We start from the raw sequence: 22,753 nt of genomic DNA, 5'->3' as shown, positions 1-22,753 counted from the left end.
TTTCAAAAATTGCTCTTCCGTTGGTGAGAATAACAAATTCTGTTCTCAAAATTCAGTTATACACAGTTAAAAATAATGAAGATTACACGTCATGTAAACTTCATTTATGGAATGTAAACATGACGTCATGTAAATTTAAGTCCGAAATCATGGAAAAATGTGTTATATGTCATGTAATCACACAGGATCCTGCTGGATTACATGACATATAATTGAAGTTTACATGACATATCATGTAAATATCCATTATATTCCACGCTCCAATTATGTGCATTATATGTCTCAGAAATTTACACGTTTCGTTCGAACTGTGTAATCGCCTGTTATAATATTTAATTTTAGCATTTCATTTGCATATTTAAGGAATTTTTAATAATTTTCTTGCATTCATATCTTTCCACTCCAACTTTTTTTTACGACCGTTATCGGGGGGTCAGGGTTAAAATTATTTTTTTGAAAAATGCAACATCTAGTTGTGGAAATAATGCTCCGAGATATTCGGCAAAGTTGAAGCATAGATTGAAAACTTTCCAAAAAGGTCATTTAAGTTTTCATATTCCGATAATAGTGAGTCGATTTTACACTGGTACAAAAACGTCGTAGAAACTGAATGAAACGGCTTATCATTTTGTCATAATATTTTTGTGGGAAATAATAAAAACTACTTAGTTATTGAGCGCGAGCTGATTGTATGCAAAATATATGCGATGCAAGGGGATTAGGAGCATAATGAACACCCTGAGCTAAATGGACACTCCCTCAATCTCTGAGAATATGCATACTTCATCAAAAGTTCATACGCTGTATAAAATCTGTATTGCATTTGAAATATTTGACGGTAAAAAAGTGTATGTTTTGCTTCAATTGTCCTTTGAAATTTCACTTAAAGTTTTTCTCTGCTTCAAATTGGCATATAAGCAAAGCGGTGGGAGAATATAATTTTTGAGTAAAGTAAAGCTCTAGATAGTGGAAGAGCCCTTCTACATATCGAAACTATGACTGTCATTAAATATTTTGGAATCACTAAATTTTATTCAAGTCTTCATACCAATTTACCAGCCTTGTTTTTGGCCTAATTTTCTATCTCACGGTTCTGACATATGATATGAATTTTTTTTACCATGAATGAATGTAGCACGTCGTACTAAGATCAAACTTCAAAACTAACTATGGTCTTAAAAAAAGCATTTGCTTGAAGTGTCCATTATGCCCGGCGAAAAAAATTAAAATGTGGAATAGTTTTAAAACTGTTTTAGAAGGCAGGTTGTGATAATTCCTAATTAATTTTCTCAAAACCGTCTGAAAGTTACGTAGGTACGTCAATTTGAAAAAGTAATCGAGATTTCATTTTACTAGAAATGGAAGGAAATGATGAGAAATGACAATTCTATGAATACAAGCTAAATAACATATGTAATGGAGCGAAAGCATCTAATCCAATCACTGATAAGCGTATTTGAATTATTTTGAGAAAAAACTCATTTCTCTAATTTTGCATCCAACTTGTTAAAATTACTTAAATCAAGTAAAGTACAGTGAACATTTTTTGTTATTTTTTTTCTTTACACGCAGAAGAATTTCTGTATGTTGAGATTACAATCCTGTCAATTACTTTTACTTACGCACAAATAGTTGTTTCGAAATAAAGTTAACTTACGCCAACACTGAATTAACGTCAAATCAAATACACACACTTCTTTGATTGAGCTATCTACTTGTACTAATAACAATTATAATTTTGATAATTATCACTATTCGGAAACATTCACCTCCCTAGACTTCAAGTCATGCTCACAAATCTACTTACTTCTAACTTGCAAGGAATAGTGTAGGTGCTAAGATGACCACCTCTCACGCAGGAGACCACATATCAAGTTTGTCGACTCGCCCTTTGTTTTCATTTTTGCAATGTTTTTTTAGATCGATAAAGCAGCACCGAATCTTTTCAGATATAGCAGAACAAAATGCTGAGTAAACATTGCAAAATATTGTAAACTCAATAAAATTCACTTTTAGTCAACTAAAATATAATTAAATTTTGACGTTTGACGTTTGTAAATTCAATCAAAAATATAGTTGTCAACAACTATATGATATAGTTATGTTTAACAATATACTGTCAATTCAACTATATTTTTAGTTATCTCCAAATTAACCTTAAAATATAGTTAAATTGACCGGAAACATGATTATGAACACTATATTTTGTTCTCCGTGTATATACTAAAAGACTCTCCAAAAGGCTTGAAATGTGAACAGAGAATCAAAAATTCGGCCAAAATACTGTTAGAAAACAAAAGTATGTTTTGTTCTGGTAAAAAAAGGAAAAAATCGATGGTTTCATAATTTATGATTATTTACACATATTTTCAAATCCATATTATTACTAATATTTTTTTATCAAGGATAGTAGTTGAATGAGTCTCAATGCAACAGTGTACAACGTAAAATATCGTAAAATTCATTCATTCAGTCTCGAAATTGAACAAAATGTAGTGTACAATCACAAGCGATAGATGCCAGTACTTGTTTTTAAAAATATAAAACTTGCCACATTTGCCTTTTAGAATTAATTTTTAAGAAATACACGGAGAACAAAATATAGTGTTCATAATCATGTTTCCGGTCAATTTAACTATATTTTAAGGTTAATTTGGAGATAACTAAAAATATAGTTGAATTGACAGTATATTGTTAAACATAACTATATCATATAGTTGTTGACAACTATATTTTTGATTGAATTTACAAACGTCAAACGTCAAAATTTAATTATATTTTAGTTGACTAAAAGTGAATTTTATTGAGTTTACAATATTTTGCAATGTTTACTCAGCATTTTGTTCTGCTATATCTGAAAAGATTCGGTGCTGCTTTATCGATCTAAAAAAACATTGCAAAAATGAAAACAAAGGGCGAGTCGACAAACTTGATATGTGGTCTCCTGCGTGAGAGGTGGTCATCTTAGCACCTACACTATTCCTTGCAAGTTAGAAGTAAGTAGATTTGTGAGCATGACTTGAAGTCTAGGGAGGTGAATGTTTCCGAATAGTGATAATTATCAAAATTATAATTGTTATTAGTACAAGTAGATAGCTCAATCAAAGAAGTGTGTGTATTTGATTTGACGTTAATTCAGTGTTGGCGTAAGTTAACTTTATTTCGAAACAACTATTTGTGCGTAAGTAAAAGTAATTGACAGGATTGTAATCTCAACATACAGAAATTCTTCTGCGTGTATGCAAAAAAGTAATCAAAGCTCTTGGAATAATTTAAGAAAGATATCATAAGATAAATTAGATAAATAAAAATAAATTCTTAAAGTGATACCTGAAAAAATACAATGCCCAAAGAGGAATTTTGTGTGTGATTCTCAAAAGAGTTAGAGAGAAAATGCATGTAGAAAAATTGCAGGAGGTGCCATTTCAGACAAATATAAACTTTCCAGTATGTTATTTGGGTTCCGGGTCAATTGGCCGGATACCGTTTGGCTGAACGACATTTGGCCGAAAGGGTTATTTGGTCGAACACCATTTGGCCGAACGCCATTTGGCCGAATGCCGTTTGGCCGAAATTGAAAACAAAAGTGAACTACAGTTAGCATGGATTTCAAAGAACTTATTCTGCTTCTTCATAAAGAAGGATAAATCCTCATTGATATACACATAATTTGCTTTTAAGTGTTAGTTCAATAAACAGTGCTGAAAAAACATCCTTAATGTAAGCAATTATTCACTTCTCTGCTAGCGGTAATAGCCACCAGCAGATATTTTTGCATCGCGTTTGTAACACTGCGGAACACGTTTTTGTCTCAAGCATCAAAATACCGCTATTAACTTAATTTTGGGTTGCTGAATCCATTGCCGTTTTCAAAGATATCATAGCACGTCTAGTTTTTGAGATACAAGCATGTTGCGTTTTTATCAACACGATCGGCCATTTTCAGTTGACAAAAACGGAATAATTTTCTTTGACAATAGAAAATGGCAGTTTTAACAGGAAATTACACATGTTCAGTATATACATGCGTGGTATTGGTATTTCGGGACTGTGAGGAACGTTTCGATCCTTAAGTTCGTAACGGAATTTTCTTACAGTCTCCAATCAATGAGTATGATCTTGCGATAAATAGTTATAGTTTTACTTTTGGTCAGAAGTCAATAGATGTATTATGGAATGTTTGAACGATAATCACATAAATGTACTATGCACAAAGAAAGAGATGGGTCATATTTGTAAAAATGGAGAACGCGAAACTGTGTCAAGCTAATCAACATGTTTTGTAAAAAAAAAAATTCAAAAATTTCATCTTTTTCACTTTTTTTCTGATCCTTCCTATTCTTCTTTCTAATATTACATCCCAACTGGGGAAGAGCCTGTTTCTCAGCCTGTTATAAACACTTCAACATATGAAAAGAGAGCTTTTATTGTCTCATGTATGGACACTTTTTTTTGCATTTGCAGTCACAATGCACATTTTTTGTAGAGTATCCTTGCCCTAGGAAGTCCAGAAAACTTCCAACCTGAAATCATCCTCGTCTGACCTGGATATGAAACCCCACACAACCGATAACACATTTTTTTGTCTCAAGATACCGGTATTCACTTTATTTGATGTCAATTAATCTATTGCCGTTTTCAGGAACGTCCTAACACGTCTTGTTTTTTAAGACATTACCCAAGTAACCACTAGCCTGCTAATAAGCTTATTTGCGCTTATTTGCGGCTAATATGATCATTAATCATTATTTATCGATTTCAGCTACCTTGAATGCAATTTTATCGGCTTTTATGTTAAAAAATAACAACATAAATGAGTTTTTGGATGCTAATGATTGGTAATCAACAAAGTTTGTAATGCTTTCGTTACTATAAAAGGATAATTTTTGATTATTTAAGAAAAGATTTGACATTTAAACATAAACAAATTTTTTGTTGAGGCTGCAAGCATGCTAAAAAATTCGTTTAAATGTATATGATATTCCGCAATTTCGATCAAATTATATATTATACTTCAGTTTAGATCTTGTTTTGCAAGTTCGATGGATTTAATTACCAAACAATTAAAAACTCATAGGTTAAATTTCATTGAAACAGCAATAAAACCATTATTCTCTATAACTTTGACGACCTGTAGCAAAAATTTGTGACGTGCTAGTAAATTTCTGAGAGCGGCATCAGATTCAGAAACTTTTGTTCCACAGTGTAACATGTATTTTTGAACTAAAAACTAAAGTTTTTGTTGTTTATTCAGTGAAACTTATGTTGAATAGGTCCATCATAAAAAAAAAGTGTACATACTCCACAACAAGCATAACTAAATTAGAGCTTTTTGGTTGAAAAATCTTTTATTAATAGTTTTAATTAATTAGCTTCATGAATAAACCTATGGCTATTTGTATGAGACTCTTCATAAATCTTTTGACTTCCAAGTGGAGAAGAGGTGCGTGTCCATTCAAATATCAGGATCACAAATAAATTTGGAATGGAAACATGAGTGTCGTGCTAACGTGAGATATCAACAGTTTCTAACATTTTCAATCATTTCAGCCTTATAACCACTTCAACAATATAATCTTATTGTATGGAGATACCAAAATTTCCAATAGATTTGCAAAGTTTTGGTGATCTTCGTCCTCTCCTCCTTGAAGCAGGACTTTTGCTGTAATTTTTTGAATTTCTATCATGTTTGAGTCAAAAGAGTTGAAACATAATGAAAGTCCAAAATATAACGGGGTTGATAGTATTTTCAAATACGAAATAAACTTGATCTTGTACCGTACGCCGTTGCTCAAACACTTATGGCACTTGAGGTACTTTGACAAAATTATATTGCTGAGAAAAGTGTACTGTAATCTGTCAAACTTGGGTAACGAATTTAGCAGTGGTCAGAAGGTTAACGCCTCTATTTCCCTAATGCACGCTCAAAAAAGAGAAAACGTGAACTGTCAAAAATACACCATGAACTACCACCAACGGTCACATAAACATGATCTAGTTCACGGTGTATTTTTGCTTGTTGACGAGTTCACGTCTGCGGTTCACGGATACTAGAATGGATTTTTTTCTGTGTGCATCCCTTATAACAAAGAAATGAACAATGTCTGAAGAGATATGGCATTTACATCGAACATTCTATGATACCACGCTTTTTTTTAAGGATATATGCAGCTCTATACATAGTGGAATTTATGTATTCTCGCAGTCTACGTTTTTTGTACTTTACTTGGACATTAGCAGACAAATTACGTGTTTGTGTGTTTACATTTCAGAGACAAAAATATAATAAAAATTTCAATGTAGTGTAAACAGAAGAAGATAGTAGAAGTAAACCAAATTCATCTATTGTTACAGCATCACGTTTAATTTTCAACTAATGATGCTTGAATGTTACATGATCGTTTAAATTTAAAGTATTCGATTGAAAAATAAGCGATTTGTCGTTGCATTTCAGTTTATTTTGATACACCAAATATGTGGATGAAAATAAACTGATAATTACAACATATTTTTAGCTGTGTTATGCGTTGCTCAATCGTCAATCGATTCATACCAATAGACTTGATAAAAGCTTCTTGGAAACGTTTCGAACATCTCATGTCAGTGTGACTATAGTCGGCAGCCTCGTTTTCTTCGGCAGCTTTCCCATAAGAACTACAGGCAAATCTGTTCGGCAGCTCCATATCAGCCGCATTTTGAGGCGTACTCATTTGAATTAATAATATCTCTGGGGAAATTGTTTGTTCAGTTTCGGAAATCTCGGTGTGGAAAGTAGACAGTAGAAGGCATCATCTGAATGTTTTCATTTGTTTGTTTTGATAGAAAAATACTTTGAATTTGTGTTTTAATTTTGATTGCCGATAATAGTCGAATGATACCGAAGCCGTAAGTTCCCTTACTTAATTTCTTTGGAATACGTACTTAATTCAACTAATTACAATCTCCAGCCGTCGCTAGAACGTGTCCAGGACAACTTTCGACTGTTAAAAAAGTCTACTAGTCCTAATCAAGCTTGAATTAAGATAGCGGTCTAGAACAACGCAACCCTCATTGAATGATATAGGCCTTGACATCTACGCGATACATGCGTTCAACACTAACATAATGTCGAAAATTCGAGCCTGAGGATTTTGGCATGCTTCAAAATAAGTCATTAATTTGTATTCTAAGCATTGGAAAATTTAAAATTTTTCAATATTTTTGTGTTGATAAAAACAGAATAATTGACAAAATCGTAACGTGACAAAAACGGTACATTTCTGTATATGGAAAGGAATAGGTCTGTTTTAATTGTTTTGGCAAACTAAAATCTAGTATTGCGACTTACCTCTTTTTCAGATTATCCTGTTCATCCTGGACCAAATTTTGCATCGACGTGCTCACGTTGCTGTAATCTTCAATCCGCGCTATTTGCTGCTGCTGCCCAGTAGAACCGGCCGTCGTGTCTCCTTTACTGTATTCCATCTCAGTCGACTCAGTGAATTTCACTTAAAATAACAACACAAATACCACCCCTATGCTTTTCGTAGATCGATACGTGTTTGTTTTGATAATACTATATTTTTGGAACTTTTGCTCACTTATTTGATACACCGTAATTTATTTCGCCGCAGGATTTTATCACTAATTAACACTTCATCTGGACACTCTGCAGCGAGTGTCGACCCTGAGGCGTTTGAGCCATTTTCTTGATTATTCTCTTCGAATCAGTGCCTATGGCACAATCGATACTACTATTGATGCTACTGTCGGGGCCATCGATTATTTCCATTTTCACTTTCAATCGATCGAACCAATCTTCGAATAAATTGGTTACTGAAGCTTATGAAACTTAGCACTTCAAACTGATCACACATACCCATGTATATCTACACCACTTACCCATAGCTTCATATTTCGTTTGGGCGATGCTCTTCAACTATGCACGAGCAATCGATCCGGTGGATTGCGATAGGTTACAAACATCAAACACGAAACTTTCGACCAATTTGATTTTTCTTCTCGCCTTTTCGATGGATTGTAAAATTATACCCTTTGCACTATTCACTCATAACCCCATAGTGGATTTTTTGCGCATCGGACGATGTACCGCAATTTCTATCGAAGCTTGATTTATAGCTTCAGATTATCGCAGATAGGTGTGCGATTTCCTTTTCACGCGTTTCAGATTGTGACGAAACGCTTCGATCGATTTTCCAGCAGCACCAGAGGAACCTGAAACGAAACGGAAGCAATATTAAGATTGATGATAAAATATATTTTCTAGATATTACTTTTGTAATCGAAAATCTTGTGCTTGGGAGTTCTATAAAACTTCAAAGTTAAATCTCCCCAGAGAGATGTCCTCAATTATATTACTACCTAATCGAGAATGGTACACTGGATGGTATGTAACAACAGTCAGCAGCAGCGGGACGTAACACTTATCGAGAATGCCGCTTCCTTCACTGAAAATGAGCGCATGCGTCCAATGGAGAGTCACAGAATGGCAGGATAAATTCATTATAGGGGTTGCGATACGGTCTGATGCACACGAAGTGAGGTGTGGGTTATGCAGGGTGGCAGAATAGTGGAGATATTTGCGCGTGCAGAGTGTGGTCCTCGGAGAAGGGACAAACATTGGAAGCACCATTTGTGAAGAATATGTGTCCTTTTTATATAAACATCTGATGTTTTAACTATTCAATCACCCTGATCCATAACTGAGTTGTTGATCAATTACGATACTTTTGATATTATTTATTTAACGCCTTCAATTCCACAACATATGAAATTTCAAAATGCAATATTACATTTTGTCTGCTGAATGATACTGAACACCTTTAGGCAAATTCCGAACAAATCGAGCAATTTTCTAGCAAATTAATTTTAAACATTTACGGCTGTTAATATCTTCCGAATATAAGAACACATTTTCGAGTAATAAATTTGTAAATGCTAGAAAATAATCAAAATTCATTTATTTCATGAAATGTTAGAAATGTTTTTGGAACTCATAATTTTTATACATACATACATATATTTCATTTCAACATTTCTTCGAAAACCAGCTCCCTGAATGATGTTTTCCCGAATTAACTACTTCCCCGAAAAAGTCGTAATGTTTTCCATATACTAAAAGCTATTCATGATTCTGTTGTCAAGAAGTGTACTTTTCAATTTGGGTGTTTTCAGTTGGTTGAATTTGTTCTAAAATCCATGTGCAAAAGGTAACTGATGTTCAATAGAATTTGCCACGTGCATTAAACTCAAAACAACTTAAAAATCGTTCTTGTGATAGACATGCAAAAAAGCACATGATAGGTGGTTTTATTGGGAGCGGTGTGTTTGGCATATAGATGTTAGGCTTATGGTCATTTGGCTTAATGGAAGTTTGGCCGAGTTTTGTCTTCTCAAAATAATAAGCTATTCTTTTGTTGAGTTCTAATAATTAATAGCGCTAAGCTGATAATAGTTCAACTGTAATTTCCTCTTGTTTTGAATGATCAAAACGGAACATCACCATGATTCTTTATTAACTTTCTGATAATAAATGCCAATTTTTAAGTTGAACATCTATTCATGTTTTGAATAGAATTAATTACGCCGAACGTCATTCAGTGAAAAGGATCAACTAGTCGAAATAGTCCAATAAAGTGAGCATGCTTGTAATGATTATTGAAAATGCTAATAATCACTACTTAGATAGAAACAAGTTGCCTGTTTTTGAGAAAAATATCTTTATTCGAAAGTTTTAAAAATGTTGGATCGAAACAGTAGAATCTGTAGTTATCAGCCTTACAATGAAAGTTGAAGGAATAACATATAACAATAAAAAAAAAATCTGCCCTAATTTTGAGCAGCTCTTTTCATATTTATTGATTGATTTTTTATGCCTAATCGTAGGCAGTCTTTGAAGACTGGCCGAGTTTTTTTTTTATTTTTTCTTCTTCTAAAAAGAGAATGTTCTTCATAAAAAATCAATCAATAAATATGAAAAGAGCTGCTCAAAATTAAATCAGATTTTTTTTATTGTTATATGTTATTCCTTCTAGAAGACGAGATTGGCTTTCAAATTTTAAACTCTATTAATGCCAATGATGAGTTGTCAAGTAAAGTGTTCTTCCGAACAACACATGTTCTGAAAAAGGGATATTTATAAAGTTGAAAACAAGCAATTTTATGTTATCAATTATAGCTACAAAAAAACTAGAATATCTGTTAATGTTTCATGAAACACAAACTACTTACGCGCAGGTAGTGATTTTACCTCGACACGATGTGCTTAACTCTAAAATTCGTCCCAAATAAACTGATCGATTATTTTATTTTCCTTAGCTTCTTTTAAAGTGAATACTATGAGTGCCCTTCAATGTTTAGGTCACGCCTCTAAATCCAGCAAAATGTTTTCATCAAGTCAAACTTTATTTCGTTAATCTGTCATTGTCCGATATCATTTAGATGAATTATTCAGATAAAACGGTATTAAACAACAGATTTGTTCACATAGTGAATATCTTCTAAACTCTACCTTCTACATTTTCTGATTATTTTTTACGAATCGTAGCATTGTAAACTTAAAATACTGAGCTTTTTTCAACATACCTACTTCTTAAAGCAGACCAGCCAATAGAAACTGTCATCTATTTTCCTCTAATTGCAATATCTCGGCTTTCGATTTTCGGTTTAAACCATACATAAGAGAACCATTCATTTGAAGCAATAATCAAACTTGCTGCATTCCTTCTGCTACACCAATAAATTTGGAAAACTTTCTGGAAAAAAAAAACCTTTCGGAGAAACAGTACATTTGGGGAAGCAGTTCATATGGGAAATGGTTTTCAGGAAAAAAATCCTTTGGGAAAAATTCATTCAGGGAAATGTCGGGCAATCATTTCAAGTTGGTGAATGAACAGGTAATATGATGTACACCCTTCTTTATTTGATTAGCGATTATTTAGAGTTTTACTGTTCTCAGCATCTTTGGCAATATAAAAGTCTATGAATAAAGAGTTGCGCGAAGAGTGAAACCAAATCTTTATCGAATTGTCAAACCGTCTACCTATAGAGCAGACCAGAAAAACAGATAGGGGCTATTTTCGAAGACGAAAATAAACAACCATTCAAAGAAGTCTCTTCGCGCAACTCTCCATTCATAGACTCTGGGCAATATTTGTTTGGTCGGGAATAAATACCTCATTTTTTATTGCTTATCGTTCTTTATAGTTATACCACCCTGTCACTGTAGTCTAGTTTTGTACATTCTGCAAATGCATTAGGGGGACACGGGGTAGTATGGACACCCTAAGGAATTTGCCTATTTAGGCTGTAAACACATGAATATTATACTGTTTTTTATGTGCAGTATGCTTTTTAGAATTCTTAAGCATTTGTTAAACATTGTTGCATAATTTGGAAAAAAACATGAGGTTTGCAAAAAAAAAAAAGGTTTAAAAAATCTTACATTCGGTAGTCACTATCAGGCTCGCGGGGCAAAGTGGACATCCCCATGGGGCAGTATGAACACCTTAACTTTTATAGAAACATTGTCCCGCGATCATTCCCAGAACCTCGAAAATGAAGTACATATTCAGGAAATTATAGTGGCAGGTCACTGTGTCACTAAAAACCAATTCACGACAATATTGCCTCCAGGTTAGTTTTAATTCAGAATTGATGATTTTCAACCGATTTGTGGTTCCGCATCATAATCATTGCATTAAATGCTAAATATTTTTGAATAATTTTGTGTTTGAAGTTATATTTCTTTCTCTTTAAAGTGTCAGCTCTACTTTAACACCTGGTGTCTATATTGCCCCAACAATACAAGAAATTTTCATACAAGTTTTTCAATGTGTCAAAGTAGCAGAAAAAAATCTACTATATTTTTGAATATAGCATAAATAATTGAAGATTCAATCAAGAGCTACATTATCGGTCAACTTGCAGTCATTTTCCTCTGAAACCTTAATTGGTTAGGTGTGAATGTTATAATTTTCGAACCCAATAAAATCATGCTCAACTTTTCGGTTTAAAATCAATGTTTTTAACAATTTTTCTGAAATTTTAGTGGATAATTCACTTTTCCGACAGGCAACTGAAATATTGTTTGCATCTAAAAAGTAAATTATTCGCATATGCAAAGATACAGGGGGTGTCCATTCTGCCCCGGGTGTTCATACTGCCAACGGTAACCCTACTTTTCGGGGAAACGGGCCATTCGTGGGAATGGAATTCTGGGAAAAAAATCATTCGGGAAACTTGCGTTTGGTTCGTTAGTTTTCAACCCATTGGTAGAACAATTTTGATTAAAACTGGGAAAGAATTATTTAAGATGAAAGTAACCGTAATATGGTTTTCATGGAGATTTCTTTAAATTTGAGCGAAAAAACTGGCAGTGAATGAACCGGTCATCTGATATGCACCCTTCTTTCTTTGATCAGCGTTTCTTTTAAGTTTCACCGTCATCAGCATTTTTGGCAATACATGTTTCCTTGAAAATGACCAAATAGGGCAAATGTACCATTAGTGGTGCACCTAAGAGAAAACAGCTAAAACATGGTGATAAAATCATGAAATATATGATTTGAACGTTTCAGTCGATAGATTTCAAATCCTTCTATCATTCAAATATGTAAGAATCACGATTCAGTCGAAATTTCCCTGCATAAAGCCTTGCACCAATAATAGGAAGTGCCTATTAGGAACACTGTTCCTTTAGTGGAGGTATGTTTTAAGAATGGTTCCTTTAGTGGGTACTGATGCGCCACTATAGGTGCAGAGGAGCAAACATTTTAAGCAAAATAATTGTTTAAATAGTTTTACGGTTAAAATTCATGAATATTATTCGATTACTTGTATTATTTTCGCATCATGCATCATAGAAAGATATCACATAATCATTTATTAGTACGAAACATGCCAAAACACACCACCTCCACTAAGGGAGCGTTTGCCCTATCTCTTTCTATTCTCGTTCACCACCCTTTCACTAGAAACTGTTCTTTAACCATTTCGAACTGCAGTTTAGGGAAAAAGGGCGAATATCGTTCGGGGAACTGGCGTTTGGAGAAACGACATTCTATGAAAAGTAGCACAATTGTTTTTTAGTGATATTGATCACCTACACAAAAAGTGTTAAAATAGACATTGATAATGTTTGGGAAAAATATTTAGGAATTTTCTATTCTTTAATAAAGATCTCATCATAAATCATTTTACTGTCTTATTTCTCCGATATTTATTATAATACTGTAATTGTAACTTTGGTTTGGAAGTGGATGTACATATTGATTATTTTAACGATTTCGTAAATAACTAACGAGCCAGCAACAAACTTTCAAAGAACTGCTTATGAAGAAAATAAAGGAGAATCTCTTGTGAAATTTTCCTAACCATAATTCCGGGTGCAACTTATGTTGAAAACATACATTATATTATTATCCGTCATGCTGAATACTTAATCAATACACACAAAAGCAGTACCTATCTTACATAGTAGAGCGACATTTAGTGATTTTTTTGTCATGTTGCTAAAGTTGTTGATCTAAGAGCGTTCTATACCTACTATTGCATATGTTCTTAGAATATGTTGCAAAAATACACTGATATATTATGGATCTGGCAGGAATCAAAACTGAAACTTTTTTTAAATCTATTTTTTTTCGGTCCTCTAGCATCAGAACTAAAATGTGAATAGTGCGCTGTTGTCATACAAATCGTAAGAATGCAGCGCCACATCTCAAAACTGATTTTATGATGCGGCGAGTTAAGGCGCGTCGCGGGTGAGTTGTCGGGTTTGGTGGCGGCCAACAATACCAAAGCCCCAGATTTTGAAACGTGCGTCAAAGGATGTCGTAACTAATTGAAGGATGAAAACATTAAAACCACTAAAGTCACCTGGAGGCTGCCCCGAAGAGGCCCTGTACGATTTTCATACCTACAAAAACAATCTCACACAATTTGATAATGCTTCGGATCAGTTGTTTCTCTAACAGTTGCAAGTTGATTGGTCTGAAAAAAAAAAAACAATTGAAGAAATCTGGGGAACGTACAATTCTGGGGAATGGTCCATTCTGGCGAATGGGTTTCTGGCAAATGGTACTTTTTGACGGATGTCATTTTGGCAAGTCTTCTGGCGAATGGCGCAATCACGCGTCTCTGCTCGGGTAGACACCAGCCAAATTGAATTAAAAAATTCAAACTTTATGGAGAATGATTTGCATCATAACTAACTTCGTGTAAGCATACTGCCGTGAATTGCAAGTCAGTCCCATCTGTAAAAAGTAACTATGCATTGCAAAATTAGAAGTTTTCAAACTTGTTTTCTATACGAATATTCAAAAAATTCCATAGCTTTCCGATACCTTTCAGAGTAAAATATTAATATATGCAAAACACGGTTCATATTTGTGCTACACGCGACAAAACTCTGCAGTGGAACTGTTATGCGGTTATATTTTATTATGGGACAATTCGAGTTGCTATTTTTATTTCTAATATTACTGTTGTTTAGTAAGCGCAGCTGAAAATTCATAGGAAGATATATTGAAAACTTCTATTAACTAAATTTTGACTAAAATGCTGATAAGTTTTACTTGCGATTCACGGCAGCATAGGGGAGCAAAAACTCCAAAATGTTCATAGATGTAGTGTGCAGTAGCACACGATATGAGAAAGCCACTTAGATAAAAAAAAATGCATGGTTTGTGGTAATGATATTATATCAATGATATTACACCAACTTTTGAACTAAAGGGTACGCATTGTCTTAGTGCGTACGTAATGCTACGAAAAAGACTATGCATTTTATTTTTTGTTTTTGATTCTACAGTGCAATTTTTCCTACTTCTTCAACTAAATGTTTATAGAATCAAGAATTCATCATTCAATTATCAGCAATCATCAAAAAAACAAAACCAGTTTTTTTCGTTCAAATTTTTTCACTGCATTTTAGCTGCAGTACAATATTAGGTTTACATGAACATTGCTTCTGTTTTGAGCAAAAAACTGGTTTAGGACATTTACAAAACAATGACTATTATTTTCTTCTTGCTTAGCATTTGTATACAACTATCAATTGAACGGCTTTCTTTGCACGCCATTGCTTGTAAACTAGTAAATACTGATATGTTGTATAATTAAAATTATATCGCAGCCATGCCTGAATTGATGAGACAATTGTTCAAAAAACTAGTCCAAATAACCTAAACAGCAAACACGCATCGCTTCAGCAAGACCATGTTGAGGGTAGTGGGTTAGAATTTCGCAGGTTATGAAGCTATATTCGGGTGGAAAACTTTCTCGACTTTCCAGGTCATCCTATCTTCGTACCTGCCACACTATTCACACATGCAAAAATTGTGAATTGGCAAGGAAAGCTCTCACTTTATAATTGTGGAAGCGCTCGTAAATCACTAAGCTTGCAGGCTCAGTAATAGTCGAAACATAACTTCAGATATATGAAGAAAAGAATGAAACTCCAAAGGAATGCTCACTAGCCTAACTAGACTCTACTATATAGCCCCGTATCATACACATTGTTATTATTCATTAATCAAATCTGATACGACAATGGGAAGTTACAGCAACTACGCTGCACGGCATCTACCATATCTAGATATAAATTTACTCTTGGATGAACCTGAGCCAGTATACGTACTACGATACTATTTAGTGGCAGGACGCAGCAGCATCGCAAATTCATCTGAGTACCTATACGCAATGGACTTATGCACGGGTTCACTTTTTGACGTTTTAGCGGTGCCGTGTTATTTATATGACTATGACAACGAGTGAATTCGGCACCGCTCAAACGTCAACTTAGTGAAATCGTGCATTGGACCATATATGATAAGCGTTTCCAGGAACGACCCACTGACAAGCCATGGTTCTATGATGATATCGCTTTCCCTACCAATAATAAGCATCCGTCAGTTTATCTTTTACGCACTTTCGATAAGACAATGGTAAGCCACCACTAATTCTCGCCAAAGTAGGCGAATTACGAATGTTTCATGGGTAAATGCATGCTTCTTCTTCGTGGCATTAAAGTAAGGTGACCAGACGACCAATTTTCAACGCAATTTTAAACATGATATTACTTCGTCAAATCTAATTGTTTGACTAAACTGAGCAATTAGATCATGATTTAGACCTAAAATGTTTGTAGAATACACATCCAATACGGATAATGTTTAATTGGAAACGAGATTTGACAGTGTGTCCCGTGTTTCGTGGGACATGTATGGTCAATTTACATTAACGTCCTCACTGGGACAGAGCCTGCTTCTCAGATTAGTGTCCTTATGATCACTTCCACAGTTATTAACTGAGAGCTTTCTATGACATTTTCACATTCGTATATCGTGTGGCAGGTACGATTATACTCTATGGGAAGTCACACCTTCAGCATGGCTTTGCTTCGCGGACGCTAATCACTCGGCTAAGGAAGGCCCCAAATGCATGCTACTAGAGTGAATTCGAGATTTCCAACAAACTCTCTATACTGCCTATTGGACAGCTCGCTATTATTCCATCTACTGAGGTACTGGTGTATTTTTTCAGGGTTTTCAAAATATAGTTATAGAACGTGTAATTACGTTCTGGAAACTGCTAGTCAAAAAGCGGGTGCTAAACTTTATCATAACTATTTTTTTTTTTGAATGAGGGAAAGCCTGTAGGAGTGGAAAAAAAATCTCTTTTCCTATGGGCATAAAACCCTCAAACCTATCTTTATTTAGGCCCTTACCATAAAGTATTAGGGGCCAATTCAATAACGTTATATACATTTTTTGTATTAATTTTGTTTAGCTTCTACATCCTGTCATACTTTCACGACAAGTTAGAAGTTCTAAACTCGGGGCTTGGGATGCATCGTAGGACGGTTCTCTTGTCACTCCATCTTCTCAATGGATTTGTGAAGTTGCTCAGATGAGATGGTGATGATCAGCTCAATGGTATTATTGGAGGCGTCGTGCAGTTCAAAATGGTGGCTTGAGGAAAATTTGAGGAAACGGAATCGGTTTGATATGTGGCTTAAGACATCCGTCAATCACTCAAGTCGCAGGTAATAGTTACTCACTGTTAAAGACAAAAATTAGATAGGAAAGTCAATAGCTTTTAGAAATTTATATATAGGATTTAGGAAATTGGGATTGCGAGAAAACAGAGCATCGCGGACTGTTGCGTTGGGTGGTTTCCATAAAACAGGAAGGGAATCAATCAATTCCTGTCTTTATCTTTATCTTCAAAAAGCGGGTGCTAAAATTTATCATAACTATTTGTGTGTGAAAGGTTTCATGAAGAAGAAAGTTCAGTTCGATTTGTATATCGGAAGATTTGGGAGTTCTTGCCATCCTCACCGTACTCGATTTTCAGTTAAAAAACCATGGAGTTGCTTTGAAGAACTTTTATTATTTTTGTTAAATATTTACAATCACACCATACTCCATATCATAATTAAACATTATTATATTCAAACTAATGATAATCCGTTTTCTTCCACTAAAGTCATCCTTCTTTATCATTGATTGGAAGATAATTATACAACATTTTCTCTGGTATGCCTAAGGCAGACCGCTAATACTTTTTTTGCAATTTCTCATCGTAATAGGCTGTTTTTCATCATGTCAATCTGTCATGAAACTGCCTACTTTCCTGCACTGAAGTATGCAGTGCGGGAATAGTCATTACCTAACTGAAACCAGTGCTGTAATGATTCATTACGCAACGCTTTCTCATTACGCAACTGTTTTGAGTTGCGTAATGAATCATAACACAACAATTCCTCAGGAATTGTTAAATAATGTAGAATGCATTTCGATATAATTTCTGATACCCTCAAGCTGTCTTCTACGAAATTGCAAAAAATGTTGTACTCAACTCGTTGCAGAACTCGATTTTTACAGCACTCGTCGTAATTATCCTACTCGGCAAGCCTCGTAGGATAAATTTACGACTCATGCTGTAAAAATCATCATTCCGCAACTTGTTCCGTAAACTACTATTCTGTTTCTATGAATGTGAACCGGAATTGCATTCTTACAGAGTAGATGTAGCGACTAAAGCAGGGTTTTCTATCGTAGTGCTGCTGATTTGCCGAGCTTCTTTTCCAAGAATTGCCTCGAGACATACTGGCAGACATCCAGCCGCCATTGATGTCGCCTTTAATTCATCCTTCCGACGTCAGTACTCGAGCCAGAGATTGCGTATTAGGGTAACTAACTCATTAAGATCGATTTTTCAATATTTAAATTCATTTTAGGGCTATAGATGATAATTTATTCAATTTGCAGGAAAGCAACGATTTCAAACTTGGTTCTCTAAATTACGTTTGAATGTCATACTTGATACAGCAGGTCATCGTTATAATAATCATCAAATATCATAATGATAATTCAATCTCTTTTCTATTATGTATTTTTGAAACATCTGAAATTTTTCAATTGAAAGAATCAAAAGTAGACTTGAGTAATGTTGTACCTTGGAATTTTGCCTAAACATTTTGGACGCGTATTTCGACCACCAATTGCTGTTTTGTATTTACATCCACATCCACACTGAGTGAGACTGCAGTGCCTATAAAAGCATCTTCTTCTTCTTCTTGGCATTAACGTCTCCACTGGGACAGAGCCGGCTTCTCAGCTTAGTGTTCTTATGAGCACTTCCACAGTTATTAACTGAGAGCTATCTTTGCCAATGTTGCCATTTTCGCATTCGTATATCGTGTGGCAGGTACGAGATACTCTATGCCCAGGGAAGTCAAGGAAATTTCCATTACGAAAAGATCCTGGACCGACCGGGAATCAAACCCAGACACCTTCAGCAAGGCTTTGCTTTGTAGCCGCGGACTCTAACCACTCGGCTAAGGAAGGCCCCGTTAAGCACACCTCAAGAAATTTCATTAAAAATTAATTCAGAGCTCTCTGCATGAATTTGATTCAGAACTGAAAAAAAACTACCCAAAAACATTTTCGATACCCGCATAAATCTATAAATGCCGTGGATGAAATAAGCTACGATGGAGAAGGTGTGCAAAAACCAGTGGGAAAATGTTACATCAAATGATACGAAAGAGAAACATTATATCCTTTTATTCAATGGTAATTGTATACCTGTTTAAACAAAAACGCAACGTTTCCACGAAGCAACACAAAACAACACCACCAAACACAAGAAGTTAATGCCTAACGACCCTTTCTATTTTTATCCGATGACTCCTGCCTAATTCAACCCACATACCATTCTTCCTTGGCGCAACCATTCTACAATCGTAGGCTGAAAGTTCTTCTTCTATTTGCGGAGCACATTGACGTTACTGTATTGCATGCACGTGCAGCACTATTGTACATTGTAACGCAATAGCTGCACTGCGACGTTCATAATATTCTTTATCCAACTACTGGAGAGCAGCCCTTGGAAGGTAGGTAGGTATAGGTGGCTAAATTTATCTATAAGAAAACTTTTTTACCTTGCACGCGATCCTGAAAAGGCTGAAGGTAATCGCTCACCAGTCATCATAGGTGTAAATAAAAGAGGGCCAGGCCCTCTTAAATTAAAAAAAAATACAATACAGTTAAAATGCATCTGAATTTCTGGATTATCATTGTTCGACGAGCATTACCAATATGTAATTTTAGAACATATCATACTACAATATTGTTATCTTTTTTACCTTTATGTTCTGGATATTGAAATTAACCGATGCTCGTTTTAGGAATCGCAAAATTTGATTGATCCATTCATAGTCGTATTGTTAATTATAAAACAACACGCTTTAGCTATTAGGTATGATTACAGTTGACTAATTGCCCTAATCATTTTTAAATAGTCCAAGTTGGGGTGACATCTCTCACATTTCGTCCCCTTGCTGCTACAACTAGATAACTCGAAATTTGAAATTTTTGACTTCAATTTGTCAAAACAGTTTTCTTAATTAGATCTGCAAAATATCCACAGGTCTTAAGCGTGTGATTCAAAATATACAAGTTAAAGATAATTTTTCAATCAAAATCTCTGCGATTAACCATCACCTTGTTAAACGGTCATACTTTCAAAGTTGCACATCTCAAAATTTTGATTTTCGAGTTATCTAGTTGTAGCATTAAGGGGACGATTTGTTTCTATTCTGTGTTTTTAACGCAAGTTTGAGAAAAACAAACTACAAAGGTTTCTCTTTAAGTCAAAATAATAGCAAAAATTTATGCATGTAAAATCACTAAATATTCTGAAATTTCTCATCTATTCCAGTCTTCTGATTAAAATATGTTTTATTTTCAAGAATTAGCTCATGTATTTTTCCTTAAATATATATTTCTAAGTCATACATTTTTACCTTGGTTGGCCAGGAGGAGGAGGAATTCAGATCGATTATAGTTTTGCGCTCATTAGCCTTCGAAAAAAAACGGCCCTAGACTGATTGATTTCGCCGCCTCTAAAAAATGGCCAACGGAGCACCTACTTCCAGCACAGTCTCTCGTATCGGTATACCTGAAGATCACTCCAACAGAATCCTAAATCGACCAGGTTTGATTGATGGAAGACACTTATCGGATCTTATCGACGTCAGAACCTGTCGTGGCGCAAACACTACCTTGTGATGGTTAAAGTGCGCCAAAGACTTTCCGTTGTGAAGAACATTCGGTACCGACGCCCGCCACGGTACAATCTTGAACAACTCAAGCTGCTCGTTTGAAGGTATTTTTCTAATAAATTCTGTACTTCAATGCATAATAACTAATCAACGTAATGTATTAACATTTTCCAATCAGTTCCGACTGCAATAATGTCATAATTCATCCCCCCCCCCCTAAATCTGAAGGCTAATTACACCTGTGCTTACCGTTTCAACGGTCGGTTGACAATGTCATTCCTTCGTCTCCGTTGGTGTCGTCGTTGTGTGGGCTTCTTGCACTTTGCTTGCCGGTCTCCGCACTTGAGTTGCTTATTTCCTTCTCCCCCTTTTTATGGTGGGTTTGCTCTTACTTTTAAATTTTATAAGTAGTCTGGCAATGTACGGACTGTTTTAACGTTTGTCTTCATATATAATCTTCATTACACACCTTTGGGTTATTACTTATTAGCATTTTATATTTATTCTTTATATCAATGGATTTCGCAAAAACTTCTAAAACTACAATCATTCACATATAGATACACTGCAATTGTTCTTTTTATTCTACAACACTTGAACAAGTCAACGAGAGCAAACAGGACTGCCACCTTTTCCAACATTATTAAGGTACGAATCATGCAACCACATTTTCTTCGCTGCTTCTTCGCTCTCCACTCTTCATGCGCCCTCTCGCGCCGGAAAAAGTAGCAAAAAAATCAATACCCCCTCACACCCAATGCACACCGTATCCCTTCGGGGGGTTTCCTTTTACGGTTTCCATAGATTTTTCTTTGTTTTCATCACCTTTGTCGGCATGTTCATTCCAATAAAAGCACGCAGTTTGAAGTTTTGGCCTAAGGCCAACTTGGCCGGTTTCTCAATTTCATAAAATTATTTCACACCACGAACATCCTTCATCGCGCACAGTGTTGCAAAATCGTAAAATTACTGCCGCATTTCCAACATCGGAACAGCATCAGCCACTTGCATACACTCACACACGCAACAACCCCCTTAACATCCCCCCAAAACATCGGCTCACTTCATACAGTAGGCCATGGTTTCGGGTACCAAGATGGCGGTGGATAAAACATAGCAACCCACAAGCAATGGAGAGATCTGCACTACATAACACCAGACAACTATGCTCTTCTCAAGTGCTGTAGCTTTAGTGATTGCGTTCCTTGCGTATAACTATTCTCAAAGCAGTCGTCTGCCAAGAACCACTTCTTGGTGGATAGACACCCTTAAACCACCAATTCGTAATGTGACGAAGGCGGGTGCTTTAAATCGACTAATGTTCAGCTTGCGTCAATTGCGGGCTACCACAAGCACGAACCACGAACCGCGATGACGATGGACGCGAAGACAGAAAACAACTTTCGCGTTCCGCACCGTGAGCGATTTGAATGAGAACTGAGCCGACAAACGCTCGCTCGGTAGATGATTGTATCCATCCGTCTATCCATATCCACCGACCGCCGCCGCCACCCATCCCACACTATACATAGTGCGTGTATTCGCTGTTAGTCCACTCTGCATCCATGGTGCATGGTGGCTTGAATTCGCGTTCGACCAACCACCATATCCGTACGCGCTGTGTATGGGTGTAGAGCAGTGGCTCCCAACCTTTTCATATTGGAGACCCCCTTTGAGTGTCTATCAATATCTTGTGCCGTCTCGATAAATGTGTCTAGAGTAGAGTAGATACCGTTTGTGAACCACTTAGACATTCAAGAGCTTGTGATAACTCAAAAGTTTTATGAAAAGCTGTGAATTTCCAGCTAAGCAAATTTTGAGCTATTTTCAAACTGTAGTGAAAAATTCAGGTCAAACGGAATACAAGAAGCTGAGATCCCAGCCTCTAAGCTTGACCATTTTGCATGGGAAAACGACAAATGTGTATTTTTTTTTTCTGAATAACACTTTTAAAAAATATGTCATTTTGGCACTAGTATAATACGTTGTCACCCCAGGCATTAATTTTCAATACAATTCAACATGTATTCAAAAGCATTCTTGGGCTTCAAGGTACACATGCAGCCGCGGGCCGCAGTATGAGCACCACTGAAAGTATTGGACAATAGCGGACTTTGGGACAAGTGTGCCATAGTGGCAAGTGGGTCACCCCTGCTTTTTATAAAAACTACAAAATATATT

The 22,753-nt window shown here is 35.4% G+C and overlaps 1 protein-coding gene across 2 annotated transcripts in view; it reads right to left on the bottom strand.

Moving 5' to 3' along the window:
- The window catches only part of LOC5573997 (mitogen-activated protein kinase kinase kinase 11), a 113,656-nt gene extending 91,648 nt beyond the window's left edge, over positions 1-22,008 (bottom strand). Inside the window, exons 1-2 of one of the 2 annotated variants that reach the window (XM_021842313.1) lie at positions 20,822-22,008; positions 7,328-8,214 (exon numbers count right to left, since the gene is read on the bottom strand). In XM_021842313.1, the coding sequence (XP_021698005.1) occupies positions 7,328-7,464 (137 nt within the window). In that variant the 5' untranslated portion in view covers positions 7,465-8,214; positions 20,822-22,008. Of the gene's footprint in view, positions 1-7,327; positions 8,215-8,273; positions 8,390-20,821 lie in introns of those variants that run through there. The other variant, XM_021842314.1, reaches the window with a different exon arrangement.
- Between the last annotated feature and the right edge of the window lie 745 nt (positions 22,009-22,753).

This window comes from Aedes aegypti, chromosome 2 (genome assembly GCF_002204515.2).
Source record: "Aedes aegypti strain LVP_AGWG chromosome 2, AaegL5.0 Primary Assembly, whole genome shotgun sequence".
NCBI lineage: Eukaryota > Metazoa > Arthropoda > Insecta > Diptera > Culicidae > Aedes > Aedes aegypti.
The sequence above is the reverse complement of the archived record's forward strand: the minus strand, read 5'-3'. Positions and strand labels throughout refer to the sequence as shown.